We start from the raw sequence: 13,870 nt of genomic DNA, 5'->3' as shown, positions 1-13,870 counted from the left end.
AGGGAGACCACCTGTGGGCTTCCCTAGGTTTCGGGCTGGACTCACAGGATGTGCAGTGACATTTTACAAGCCCGATAGCGGCCCAGGCTAGGAAGTGCTCGGCATTGTGCCAGATCATCCACAGCAGCAGAAAGGCGGCAAGCGTGTGCAGTGTTGGCAACTGATGCACTCGGGGGACCACCGTCCCTGAACTCCTTTAGAAAGGCCTGGCTCTGAGCTGCCTGTTCTGATCCAGAAAAGGGACCGAAGAGTCCTTGTCCGCAGTTTCCAGAAAACGGAAACCACCCAGCCTTGTCTACACATCAACGTAGTCGTCCCTTAGTTTTCAAGAACCTCCCATCTGCTGAACCCATTTCCACAGCGTGGGCCTTCCATTGGCCAGATGGTCGGGGTAGAACTGATTTTGCCCCGTGAAGAGCTGAGAAGCCAGGGGTAAACGATTTGCCCGAGGCTCTGCCCCTCATGGTGGGGGTAGACCCAGAACCCAGGCTCCTTCCTTTCAGATGCCACATCAGAGAGGGAGACCAAAGGTGCCTTCTTGTCTTAAGTAAAAGCAGGGCGTGGCTGCTCCTGGAGCTCTGTGTAAACGGTTGTCTTTTCTGAACAGGAAGACACGAGGAGGAGGGATCTTTGCTTACAGAGATCAGACAGTACAGGGACTTGTCCAAGGAGGATTGGAGGAACAAGGGCCTCCAGTCCGGAAAGACAAAGACAAAGACTATGAGTCAGGCCCCTACAGTGATGTAAGTTAGGGCTCAGGTAGTGGCCTCTTGTCCTCTGAGGCACAGAACCCTGGGCGCCAGAGCCGCGGGGGGAGTTCTGCCTGAGAAAGCACCACAGGGAGATCGGTGCCACGGAAAAGAGTGCGCTGAGTGGGGCAGCCCCAGGGGCTCAGAGGGACTCCTGAGAGATGCCAGTGACCAGGACATGGCTTGCGTGGGAGTAGGCAGGATTGAAGAAAGTATAAGAGAACGTATATGTAGCGTTGAGAGAACAATAATAAACAGGTACCTGGGTACTTGACACACAGGGTAAGAACCAGAGCCTTACAGACGCTACGGAAACCCCAGGTTGCCTCCACGTGGCTTTTTAGGAGGTTGGGTTAGCAGTCACACCTCCCCTCAAAACTCTCCGTGTCCCCCAAAACCTGTGGCTGCTCAAGCTCAGACCGTGTTCCCACTCCATGTCCAGCCGGCCTTCTTTAGGCCTTGTCCACACCTAACAGAACCCTCCTTGAGGTGTTGGCAAGCATTTCTCCCGTTTTTGCTCTGTGGTTGCCGTGGGAGGTTCTGGATGGGTTTCCAGGGTTTGGGATTTGCAGGGGTTCCTTTCATGGGTGAGGACCGTTCCAGCTGCTGTAGCCGGCCATGTTCTAAGAGGAGTCTCTGTTCTTCTCAGGTCGAGATTGCCCAAACTCAGGGCAGGCCTCTCCATGTGCTTCAGAGCAGAGCCCCAGTCCCCAGTCTCCCCAGAACAACTGCTCAGGGAAATCTGCAGACCCCAAAAATGTGGCTGCTTTAAAGGTATCACAGGTCTCTCTCGGGTCTTGATTTCCTTGGAGGGTTGGGGAGGAAAGGAGAATATCAAGGGGCCACTGGGGCAGCTGCGTCCCTTACTAGGGACACAGAGGAAAGGAGGACCACGCACTTGGCTGGTGCTCACCAGGCTGGGGTGTAGCATCAGGACCCTGGACGTTTGCTACTTCAACCTCGAGATCAGGTCCCCTCTTCCCATTCCCCCACCTACCAGTGAGGTCTGAGCCCCGGAATCAGCATCGAGCCCTGTAATATGCCGGGAGGCCGCAGCTGGGAACTGGGTCCGTGGAGGAGGGGTCTGAGGGTGACTGGGAGGTGCCGACCAGCAGCAGTCGTGGCCCCTGCCGAGGTGCTCCATTCTGCAGGGAGGGGAGGTGGCCTTACAGAGCACCGCATCACAGTGACCCTTTGATTCCCCAACAGAACCGGCAGATGAAGCATATTTCAGCTGAGCAGAAAAGGCGCTTCAACATCAAGATGGGCTTTGACACCCTTAACAGTTTGATCTCTAATAATTCCAAGCTGGTGAGTGGCATTGGGTGGGTGGGGAGCCGCTTCATTGGCCTCGGTGCCGGGTGGACAGGCAGGGTCGCCGTGGCCGCTGCGGCTTTGACCCCGCCGCCCCTCCCACAGACCAGCCACGCCATCACGCTGCAAAAGACCGTGGAGTACATCACCAAGCTGCAGCAGGAGCGGAGCCAGATGCAGGAGGAAGCCCGGCGGCTGCGGGAGGAAATCGAGGAGCTCAACACCACCATCATGTGAGACTGGGAACGCGGGGCCCGGGGCTGGCGCCTTGCGCTCCTGTGTGCGTGTCACAGAGGCCCCGTCACCCGTAGCCGCCTCTCTGTTGCAGCACTCTGGGTTTTTGTCATCCTCCTCCTTCCGAGGCCCCCCCTCGGGCCTGCCGTGGCCGACAGCGGGCCGGCCCTGCCTGTTCGGTGCCCCGGGTCCAGCTTCACCACCAGCCGCTCTGAGCTGCCTCTGATTCTGCCCGTTGCAGCTCCTGCCAGCAGCTGCTCCCCGCCACAGGAGTCCCTGTCACCCGGCGCCAGTTCGATCACATGAGAGACATGTTTGACGAGTATGTGAAAAGCCGGACCCTACAGAATTGGAAGTTCTGGATTGTATCTTTGGGTTTTCTTGCTTCTCCCACCCCCCAGCTGTGGGTAGGCTGAAACAACAGACACTGACACCCCAGCGATTTTAGAAGAAAACCCACATAAATGGTTGTCGTTGGGCTCATCCAACAGGCGGTGCCGGCTTCCGCCTCGGGAGAGGGGCCTGGCCAGGGCTGTGGCGTGAAGGGAGTCGGTCGTTGGTGACCGTCCCGGCTCACGGCTTCCTGGGGAGGCAGAACAGGCCCAGTTTGCTCTCTCGGTGCCTGGGAAGTAAAGACACTTGGTTGCAAGGAGCTAAAGCCGCTTGTAGAGACAATCCTGTAGGAAGGAGCTAGGGTCTCATCTGACACCTCCTGGCAGCCGTCTCAGTCCTTGGGGTAACTTACTTAGGGAGGGTGAGTACTGCCCCTGTGATGGATGAGAAACCAGGGCTCATGAACGACCGAGTGGCACAGTCAGGATTTGAAACCAGCTCCCTCGAGGCTGTTGTCTGGGTTTGGACCACGTGGCCTCTGATGCTGTCATGAGGCACATGCACCTGAGCGCTGGGGTCTGTCTGGGGCCAAGGTGCGCCCACACTCAGCTTGCAGATGTCAGCAGGGCCCCTCTGGGGGACAGCTCCTGCCTTGTCCGTACCCCTCCAGCCACATCTCTGCCTCAGACAGTCTGTACACGTGGGAGGTTGGCCACGTGCCTCCACCTTGTTACTGACACACTGAGAAGACAGTTGTTTGGGAGCAGAGGATTTTATCTGCTTTATTTGCACTCTGACGGCTGGTTTTGAAGAGAGGAGAGGTGACAGACACCGGCTCTGTTTCCTCTGCTTTGCCTGGCTGGCCCAGTCTCCCTCTGCCCTCATCACTGATGGAGCTGGGTGACAGCTGGGATGGGCCAGAACCTCTTTAGGAAAATGGCACATTCCTCATTGGGCTGAGGCTTGGACCGCAGGCACTCATGGCTCAGACCAAGGAGAAAACGGAGCTCATTGCCTTCACTAAGCTGATTGCCTAGGATGGTTTGGGAGACCTACGTGGAATGTGACTAAGAGCCAGCATGTGTGTTTATCACCAGACACAGGCCTCATCTATCTCTAGACAGGCAGCTTCCACCATTTGGTCTGCGGCGTGCCTCTCCTATTCTTGCCGATATACATAAAGACCGTTGGTTTTCCTGTCGTTGTGCCAGGACCCCGTGCCACACCGAGCAAACCTCTCAGTCCCTGCCTCTGGCCTGCTCAGTGGTCATTAACCTGTTGCTCAGTTACAGTTAGATGGGAACATTTTAGGGGAATGTAAGGGTGCGTCTTAACCTAGATGTCTGCCTCTCATCCACTGTCTGTACAGTCACTTGCCCGCCCCGGGGGAATTGATCCTGGGCAAGCCTGTAGCTGGGCTTCATTCTCCCCACTCTTGGTTACATGTTTGCTGGTCCTCCTCCTCGCTTACGTTTTCTTTAACCCACGTGCAATGCAGTTCAGTATCATCATCAAGCCGCTGTTTGAGTCCTTCAAGGGGATGGTGTCCACCAGCAGCCTGGAAGAACTGCACCGGACGGCACTGTCCTGGCTGGACCAGCACTGCTCCCTGCCCGTCCTCAGGCCAAGTGAGTAGAGGGGCTGCATGGGGGCCGAGGCGCCACGGGGGCTTGCCAGCCCCTGCACGACAGTCTCGGAGAGAGGAGGGCCTTCGCTGCAGACAGCGCTGTAGCCAGGCCGGGCTCCACCGCGAGCAGCCGCTCCAGCAGGGCCGGGAGCGCGGGATGATGCTGTGTAGGAGGCCCCGAACCGGAATGTGCCAACCGCAGGGCGGGGGCAGAGCCCCTGGCGCCTCTGCTTGGCTTCCTACCATCCCTGGGTGTCACCGTGCTCAGGTCCAGCTTGCGTTTACCGAGCACCTGCCGTTCACCAGACCGTCTCGGGTGCTTTCAGATGTTTTCCGATTTAATTCTTGTAACTAACGAGGCGACGCCCACACGTTGAGGTTATAGAGGGGTGACGTGAAAACAGGTGGACATACGGGAACGGCTTGGGATTCTCTGCCCGTCTGCAGGATAGGAGGCATGATTCGGAGAGTCACCCTAGGGGCAGAGAGGCTTTGCTGGCATTCGTCCCTCAGTGAGCTCAGCGCCTCTGCTTTGGCGGGCGTGAGAATTACCACACGGGTCGTATGTGTAACACCTTGCGTGCCGTCCGTCGGGCTCAGAGCTGCCGTGTGTGCCTGTGTCCCTGGGCTAACCTTCCCCTTTCTTCCAGCGGTGCTGAACACCCTCCGGCACCTGAGCACCACCACCTCCATTCTGACAGACCCGTCCCAGCTGCCGGAGCAGGCGGCAGAGGCTGTCACCAGAATTGGCAAGAGATCGGGGGAGTCTTAGCGCCTAGCAGGCACGTGGCCGCGCAAGATGCCTCGAGGCTCTTCCCTGCCTGCGGAGAGGATGCTGCACCCCATGCCACTCCTGATGCGGAGCTCAGGGCCCCCCTCCAACTCCACTGGCCCACCGGGCCGCTCAGAACACTGTGCTCAGGTCTGAAGCAGGTTCGGGTCCTGCCAACAGCAATAGCCCATCTTTGGGAACCCCTTGCTGTGAACTCTCACTCAGCGACCTCAGTCGTGACCTCCCCTGCCCTCGGGCAACCCAGACAAAGTCCTGTCCTGCTGGCGGCCTGCCAGGCCCATGGTGCCGGTGCAGGGAGTAGATGGGACAGAAGGGGCAGGGCCTGCTCCTGTGAGCTATAAGAGGCATAAGGGTTCCTTTCCGGTTCTGTCCTCAGACTTAGAGATACTCGCTCCTGTCACACCTGGGTACTCGGACGGCTCCGAGTGACTCCTGTGCCACTCTGACATGCCCACGGGGCAGGTGGAAGGCGTCTCTCTCCCTCCCTCAGACTCTGACCTTGTAAGTAGGTTTGGACGGCTGCTCAGGCTTGCACACGGTAGGCCGCCTCCCACCGCACGAGCCACCAGGGAACCTCAGAACCCGTGTGCACAAGTGGTGGGTGTGAATGCACGCGGGACAAGAAGGAAAGCACGAGCAATGCAAAGCTGCCGCCCTGGCTTAGAAACCCCCTCAGGCGGCACTGTGGTCTGGGAGTGACTTCGTTCTGCCTGGTGTTGTGATGGCCACACGTCGCTGACTTGAAACCGTGGCAGGGACTCGGGTGGGTCCTCCTCGGGCATCGCCTCACTGCATGGCCCTCGTTCTCCGCTTGCTTCCAAGCCATAGCCTCGGGTGAGCCAGCAGTGTTCCATGGATGCGTACAGCCCCCAGGGTGGAGCGTCTGAAAGGCCAGACTCCACGGTGCCGTCATCGGTCCGGTCATCTTGGCCGGATTGTTCAGCCAGGAGCCCCAAACCGTAACAGTTCTCGGACCAAAGATGTCACCACACCCAAAGTCTGTCCTGTCTCGTGTTTGGAGGAAGAAATTGAGTGTTGACAGGCAGAACTCTGAGGCAGCCAGCCTTCGAGCTGTCTCTGGGCACCTCCAGATCAGGCAGTGAAGAGCTACACTCATATTTGATCAAGGTGGAGGGATATCGGGGGCCATGGCCTGCTTCCAAACATGGGAACTGCAGCTGGGTCGTCCAGGCCCGTCCTCTTGCCGTACCTGTCGGAGGAGCCGCAGACGGAAGGGCGGGCGCTCACTCCAACACTCAGGAAGCCCAGCCCAGGGTACCTTCTTGCTGAAAGAATGTGCTTCTAACGTTCTGCTGTGAAGTTCGGAGGGTCAGTGAACTTCCCATTCAACCTCTGTCCTCCCGGCCAGAGATGGAGCCTGGGCGGTGCTGGGCAGGCCGGAAATCCTGGGGCGAGCTTTGCGGGGGCTCCGAGGGCTGCCTCCTGAAAGGTGGGTCCATTTGGAGGCTCCCACTGCTTCCTGGAGGCCCGCCGAAGGCGCTCGGGGGCAGCCAGCCCTGCCTCAGCCTTAGCTGATGGAGAACAGAGGGGGCGTCCTCTCCCTGCCGCCGTCGCCGCCGCGGGTCACCGACCAGCCGCCTGTTCCCTCGTCTGTGCTTCAGCCTCACAGAAGAGCAGCCTGGCGGCATCCCTCAGCCTCCCGCGGAAAAACGTGTTTACAGGCCTTCCAGATCACTTCCCTCAGGGGTGAGCACACAAGGCTGGGCTAATCCTTAATATCCACTGGGAGGTGGTAAGAGAACTCACCCTTCACCCCAGGACAAACGTGAAGTCTCCCTTCAAAAGGGAGAAGACCACCACGGTAAGAACTCATTACGGTCAAAAGGAAAACCACACGATGTCCCCAGCTTTGAGGGCTCGTGGAGGGTCATGAGCTCAGTCCCTTCCACAGTTCCTGTGCCTTTGTAAACCGTGTGGATGGCCACAGTGCTTGGCCCACCAAGACCTCTCCTGAATTAGCAGCCTTCCACGCACCCTGTGCTGGGAGTCTTTTTTTTTTTTTTTTTTTCTTCTTTAACTCCGTGGGATATAAAATTGGCCTCCTGCTTCTTTGGCCTACCTCTCCTCCTCTCCCTTTTGCTGAATTGATGTTCATGTTTCTGTTTTGTTGAATATTTAAGGCTGTTGGTCACGTGAGACTTTGAGGTGTGTGTGTGTGCGTTTGTGCATGTGTGCGTGTGTGTGTGTGTGTGTGTGTGTGTGTGTGTCCTAGCAGACTGTTAACTAGATGCATGTTTTTGTTTCGAGATAATTACTTAAATCCATTTCTCTTGGTGCTCACAATTACCACGGCTGTAGGGCCACAAAGCTGTATCTCTTCTCACAGGCACGATTGTTTCTTGTCCCAGAATCATTTCTTGTTTTGGAATCTTGCTCAATGAACATGGCCAGAGGGGCCCAGCCAGCGTGCAGGGACAGCGAGACCACTCTTCCAGCAGCCTCCAGTGGATGCTGACCATGGGGCTGTGCTTTGTTTACGCTCATTTTCACCCCTGCTCCTGCCTCTACTCCCAGAAAAGAAACATTAAAATGCTGACACTTTGGAGAATTAGAAAAACAATCTGAAAAGGGGGGGAAAAAAGCCCATCCGGCACATAAATCTGAAAAGCATTTCTGTGAAATCTTTCTGGGCCATCAGTTCCCTTCACATTGCTGCGTGCTCTGTCACAATGAATGGGACATGCAGGGACAGGGCAGGTGCCGCCGTGGGGCTTTCTGAGACTTGGCGGGCTGTCCCTCCGTCTCTGGCCTCAGGTGGTTCTGCACCAGCAGTCACCCTTCACCCACCCAGGATGCTTCAGCCCGTGCACCCTGGCCGCCGTCCAGCCGTTTTTCTCACACTGGAGCAGTGGTCCCAGCATCAGACGTTAGCGTTGATGAGATGCTAACAGGCATCACGGGCTCTTGTCAGGAGGAAGGAACCCCCAACGCCGCCCTGTTCCTGGAGCCTCTGCAAGGAGAGGTCGCCCATGTGTCCTTGGGCACCCGGCTTCCTCGGCTTCCTGTCTTTGTGACCTGACCCCTTCCCCTTGCTAGAGGTTGGGCCTGAAGGTTTTTCTGCTCTGGCCAATAGAACGATAAACCTAGACTGTGAGGGAGCGTCGCACCCCACGGTGGTGCCGGCCCCCTTTGTCTCACCCCAGGTGAGGGGGTGCAGTGGTGAGTGACCCGAGAACTAGAAGAACGAGAAGTGGGTTTGTGGTTTCCAGGCTCACAGGCTGTCACAGTGTAGCTGAAGCATGCATCTGCATGGGGCCAGGCTGTCCTCAACGGTCTCTACCCCGCTGCTCACGGCCCCGCACGCCGGGTGCAAGCTGGCCCTCGCGCTCATTTCTGTCTGGTGGGAAGGTACCTTTCCCTAGAGATACCCTGCTTCCCATTACGCACTTTGCCAGTGGTGACACCCGCCCGCCGCTCGCCAGGATTTAGCTGTGCCAAGTGTTCCTGCAGTCGTGGTCTCGTCAAGGGAGCTGGGTGCCCTGATGTGGGCACCATGGCAGCCGTGGGCCGTGGTCTGTGCCTCGTACGTTCAAGAGAATCCTCACCACGTCTGAACACGGACAAAGGGAGAGGAGGGTAGGGCTAGAGGGTGGAAGAGCTTGGACGCTCAACACGTTTGTACCGTTCAGTAGTAGTCTCCTTGGCCTTGAACCCATCTGATCGGAGAGGCTGTGGGATCAAGGAGAGGCCTTAGGACCTACCGTGCACATCCACAGCTGCTCCATTTTCTTTTCCTTCCGAGGACTTGGCTTTCCTGGCTCGTCACACGGGGGTTCTGTTTCCTTGTCAGGGTTTTTGCGAAAATCAGCCTTTGAGAAAAGAAAAGGGAACTTTTCATGTTGAATGTTGGCTTTGACTCTGTGTGTGTGTGTGTGTGTGTGTGTGTGCGCGCGCGCATGTGCGTGTGCATGTGCTTGCACAAGCCTGCCTGCGTGCATTTACTTAATGGAATTTTATTTTTGTGAAATTCCTTCCCAAGTATGTAGCAAAATTCACCTCCCTCTCCCAGTCAGACTTTTGGTGCCATAGTCAACCCTGGGCATCGCTCATTTGAAGAATTCTTTTCTGGGTTTCTGAACAGAGGTGTGCTACTCGCAAGGCTTGAGGTTCTGGAAGGTTAGGAGACACTGACACATTTTTCCATAGAGTTTACGTCCTACAGTTGAAGGGTCTGAAGGGCTCTGGCTCAGGAGACATGACTCCAGGCTGTGTCTCTCCCAAGGGAGCTTGAACACAGCCCGTCCCCTACAACGCCCTGCTCTCTCTGTACCCGAACCTTCTCGGACAGCCCTCAACAGGAAACCGGATTCATCTACTCACTTTGTAACACCACGGCTGAGCCACCGTGTTCTCTTCCAGGTTTCAGTTTATTGTGTACCTGGCTCGTTTTTTCTGTTGTGAGCTCTGGTGATTGTGTCAGGGCTCCATTAGGAGGAGGTTTCCTCTCGTGGTCTGAAAAACAAAACCGGAGAAGAGCCTTGTTAATCAGAGGCTCCCTCAGGCCTGTGCCATCCAGAACACCACCCCTCATGCTCCGCTGTTGAGAAGCACGTTTCCACCAGCTGTATTCAACACTACAATGCAGTTTTAAAACTATATTTGCATCCGAGACAATAAAAAGCTGTATTTTTTTGAAAAGCCTGTGACATGTGGTCTTAAATGGTACTCTGTTGGGCTGTGGAAGAGATGATTCAGGGAGATGGGAACAAAGTGATGCCAAGACGGGCTCACTCATTCTAACCTTGAGGGATGGGTGCAGCCTACAGTGGAGGCCTTGGCGGCGAGAAGAGAGGCCCGAGGTGGGCAGGGGTTCCTGAAGAGAGGCTGCTGGGAGGGCCTGTGACAGAAGCCCAAAATGACCAATTCTTCCCATGAACTCTCCAGGGCCGGTGTTCCGGGCCTTTCCCAGGTGGACAGAGCTCAGTGGTGCTTGTACAAGGTGCCCATGTCCCCATCGGGAACCTGGGCAGATGGCACCTGGCCCATGCTGTTGAACAGGGTGGTTGTGAGGTTCACATAAAATCACGTCAGGGTGTGCAGTCACCTGTGGAGCACTGTACTTAGTATAGTCGGGGTGCCTGGGTGGCTCAGTCGGTTAAGCGTCCGACTTTGTCTCGGGTCCTGACCTCGCGGTTCGTGAGTTCGAGCCCTGCGTCGGGCTCTGTGCGGACAGCTAGGAGCCTGGAGCCTGCTTCCGATTCCGGGTCTCCCTCTCTCTCTGGCCCTTCCCCTCTCAAGCTCTGTCTCTCTATCTCTCTCTCTCTCTCAAAAATAAACAACCATTAAAAAAAAGAAATTAAAAAAAAAAAAGTATAGGTCATCATCAGAATGGCTAACATTGGCCCCAGGGCTGAAAGTCTTCTGAGTCATGGTGATGGCCCCAGGGAGCTGTGGTCTCCCTGCTGACCATGGACCCAAAACCATAGGTGGAAAACGCAGGGAAGTTGAGCAGCAAAGATGTCCCGTTGCCGTGCTGAGAAGACTTTGATGATCTGTGTTTAATTTAGAAGCTTCTCTCTTTTCCATACCATCTTCCTGCGTCCCCCACTGCAGTCACTTGTGCCTGGAAGGTGACCCAGTGAGCCAACCAACTCGTGCTACCTCTTGCGGGCGGCCTAGCTCCTGTACGGAGCTGCCAGCCTGTCTCACCAAACGGCCCAGATCTGAATCTCTGACTAAAATGCTGTGGGTTGATACACTGGCTCTTGTCTGATCAAACCTGATGCCTCCCCCAAAGAAAAAGTCTCAGTGACACAAAGCAAGATTTTAGGTCTTGAGAACAGGAGGCCCTAGAAAGAAGTGAGTGGTTCTCAGACTCCTCTGGGCTGAAGAAACTCAATTTCCATTGAGCAACAGGTGTCTGCTTTGCTCTTTTTAAGTTTTTGAACGCAGCTCCATGTCATGTGTGGAATCTTGAAAGATGCTTGGGACGGGGCGCCTGGTGACTCAGTCAATTAAGCATCTGACTCTTGATTTCAGCTCAGGTCATGATCTCATGGTCATGAGATCCAGCCTCAAGTCTGGCTTGGCACGGAGCCTGCTTGGGATTCTCTCTCCCTCTCTCTCTGCCCCCTCCCTCTCTTGTGCACCTGCACTCTCTTCGTTCTCTCAAAATAAATGTAGACTTTTGAGAAAAAAAAAAAATGCTAGGGACATAATTCGGAGAAGAGGGTTAAGTTTCGATAGACTGGGAGAAGGGAGACAGAGCGAGCAGAGGGAGTGAGGCCAGTGTTCTAGAGACTTCTTTCGCATCAGGCTCTGGGCTCCGTGGGGCATGCGTGCCCCTGGATAGTTCTCAACCTGGTGGTGTTGCTATTCCCATTTCATAGAAGAAGAAATCAAAGTAGTTGCCAAGGTATTAAGGCCACATGGATCAGAGAAGTCTGAAGAATCTTTTTATTTTTTACCTTGTAAATAGCCTCTCCACCCACCAAATGGGGAGGATTATCCTTGACTTGTCCTTCCCCTCCCCTCCCCTCCCCTCCCTCACCTCTCCTAATGCCAAGTCTGGTCAAGTTCATCTTTTAAATCTCTTCCAAATACATTACCCACTTTGCTCCATGCCGCTGCTGTCACCAGATCCAGGTTGCCGTTATTTCTCAACCAGTTCACATAACAGGGCCCCACTTGCTCTGTCTTGTGGTCTTCATCATAGTGTGAGTTTGGAAAAGCCCAGGTCCAGCCACGTCACTCCTGTGCTCAGTCCATCCAGGGCCTTCCAGATGAGGGCCAAGCCCTGGTGTCTATTTCCCCCACCCCGCCCCATCTTGCCCCTCTGGCCCCTGCTCACTTTCCCCACCTCATTTTCCCTTCTTTGAACGTACCATGTTCCGTTGCATGTTGTTTCACTGTTAAGGTTTTTCCAAGGCTTCTTTCCTCTGCCCAAGCCTCCCCCCATCTCCACGCCTTCTCCTGGCTCACTCCCATTCTTTCTTCCAGTCCCGTTTCTGAGACCTCAGGTCTTCTGAAGCACGTGCATGGAGTCAGGCCTCAGAGCACCCTGTGTCTGCTCAGCACACCTGTTGAGTTTGTCATTATCATTTATCTTCCCTAACAGGCCCTGAGGCCCAGTGGGGACAGGGACCCGGTGCTGATGGTCACTGCTGTGCCTAGCAGAGAACTGTCGCACAGCAGGTGCGCAGGTGAATGAGCCCTCAGCTGGGTTGCTGGAATGAGCCCTCCAGCATTCCAGCAACCCAGCTGCCCTTTCCTCACATCTGCATCAGAGAGGTGGAGGTATGCGTATGCGGGCGTGGTGAGAATTCAGGAGAGGGGGAGGGGGACCATCAGCAGGTGCAGATGTCAAGCTGATGTAGATGTTGAGGTTAAGTGGTTGACCTTAACATGTTTAACTTTTTCCTTTTTTTTTAGTGTTTATTTACTTATTTTTGACAGAGAAAGAGAGAGAGCTCGCGTGAGTGGGGAAAGGCAGAGAGAGGATCCCAAGCAGGCTCTGTGCTGTCAGCACAGAGCCCGCTCAGGGCTTGAACTCACAAACCGTGAGATCATGACCTGAGCTGACGTCCAGAGTCGGATGCTTAACTGACTAAATCACCCAGGTACCCCTTACATGTTTAATGTAGAACATCAGCTTTAGTAATTTAGATTGCAAATAGAACAATCTCTAACTGACATTTGAAAGCATTTCACTAGGGCACCTGGGTGGCTCAGTCGGTTAAGCATCTGGCTTCGGCTCAGGTCATGATCTCCCAGTTTGTGGGTTCGAGCCCCGCATCGGGCTCTGTGCTGACAGCTCGGAACCTGGAGCCTGCTTCGGGTTCTGTGTCTCCCGCTCTCTCTGACCCTCCCCCGCTCATGCTCTGTCTCTGTCTCAGAAATAAACATTAAACAAAAATTTAAAAATAGTAAATGTGCTTTTTAGTACTATTTACAGAATTGCATACCTGCAATAGTGTTGGTCATTTAAAGGCTCCTAAAGGCTTTGTCAAAAGCTACAAAGTCACAGTTAATACGAAACCTGGGGACTGGGGAGTTCTTATTGATCAGATTTTCTGTTTCACAGAATCATTAGCTAGAAAACCCTTATTGTTTAAAGAGGGAAAAGCTTTCTAAGATAAGAGCCTACTTTCCTGCCTTAATGGGTATGGTGCAGCAAACAATCTAATCTCTTGATCTAGTCTGACTGATTTTCTTTCCTGGGGGACGACCAAACAGCGCTGGCTGGTTCCATTACAAATGTCGTCTTGTCGTCGTCGTGGGAGTGGGGCCTGTGTGAGCGGCAGGGTAGCAGCCCCTCCCACCTGCCCCTCACCCATCCGGCAGCCCAGATTCTAGCCTGTTGGTGTCTCCTGGTGTCCCCAGCCCGCCCATCAGTGTCACTGAATGACCGACCTTTCCCTGGGATACACATAAGCTGCTCCGGTTCTGTGCCTCTCGTCCAACACCGGCCAGGGGTTTGCCCCACTGTGCCCCCTTTCCTTCCAGTCTTCGATCAAGAAGCATGCGCTAAAGGCCAGATCTCAGCTCAGCTCAGGGAACAGCGCAGTGACTTTACTGGAGACACCGCCAACTCTGTCCTGATACTGAGTGATGGGGGTCAGCACGGGGTGCCCTTGAGGTCCTGAAGGAGCCCCGGCAGCCCATCTTGGGGGGGGCCGGGAATGTCCCCGTGGCAGGTGCCTGAGCCGAGCCAGCAGCCAGCGGGACAGGCAGAGTTAGCCGGGCAGAGGGGGCAGATCCCTCAGGGAAGAAGCGCACGCTCCTCTCCTCACGGACACCGCTCCCCTGAGGCCGAGGCCCAGCGACACCTGCATTGACGAGCCTCCCCCTCTCCCCGCC

The 13,870-nt window shown here is 55.4% G+C and overlaps 1 protein-coding gene across 1 annotated transcript in view; it reads left to right on the top strand.

Annotated features, from left to right (window-relative positions):
• Window positions 1–9,709, top strand: part of MLXIP (MLX interacting protein) — a 61,207-nt gene extending 51,498 nt beyond the window's left edge. Inside the window, exons 12-17 of the mRNA XM_047088514.1 lie at window positions 1,399–1,523; window positions 1,959–2,060; window positions 2,169–2,296; window positions 2,539–2,662; window positions 4,129–4,258; window positions 4,908–9,709. Coding sequence (XP_046944470.1) covers window positions 1,399–1,523; window positions 1,959–2,060; window positions 2,169–2,296; window positions 2,539–2,662; window positions 4,129–4,258; window positions 4,908–5,029 — 731 coding nt within the window. The 3' untranslated portion in view covers window positions 5,030–9,709. The remainder of the gene's footprint in view (window positions 1–1,398; window positions 1,524–1,958; window positions 2,061–2,168; window positions 2,297–2,538; window positions 2,663–4,128; window positions 4,259–4,907) is intronic.
• Window positions 9,710–13,870: the final 4,161 nt, after the last annotated feature.

Source organism: Lynx rufus, unplaced genomic scaffold (assembly GCF_022079265.1).
Source record: "Lynx rufus isolate CCGP_SWC_20201006 ecotype Redwood Valley unplaced genomic scaffold, mLynRuf1.p SCAF_24, whole genome shotgun sequence".
NCBI classification, from domain to species: domain Eukaryota; kingdom Metazoa; phylum Chordata; class Mammalia; order Carnivora; family Felidae; genus Lynx; species Lynx rufus.
Note: the sequence above shows the minus strand (reverse complement) of the source record. Positions and strands in the feature narration are given on the sequence as shown.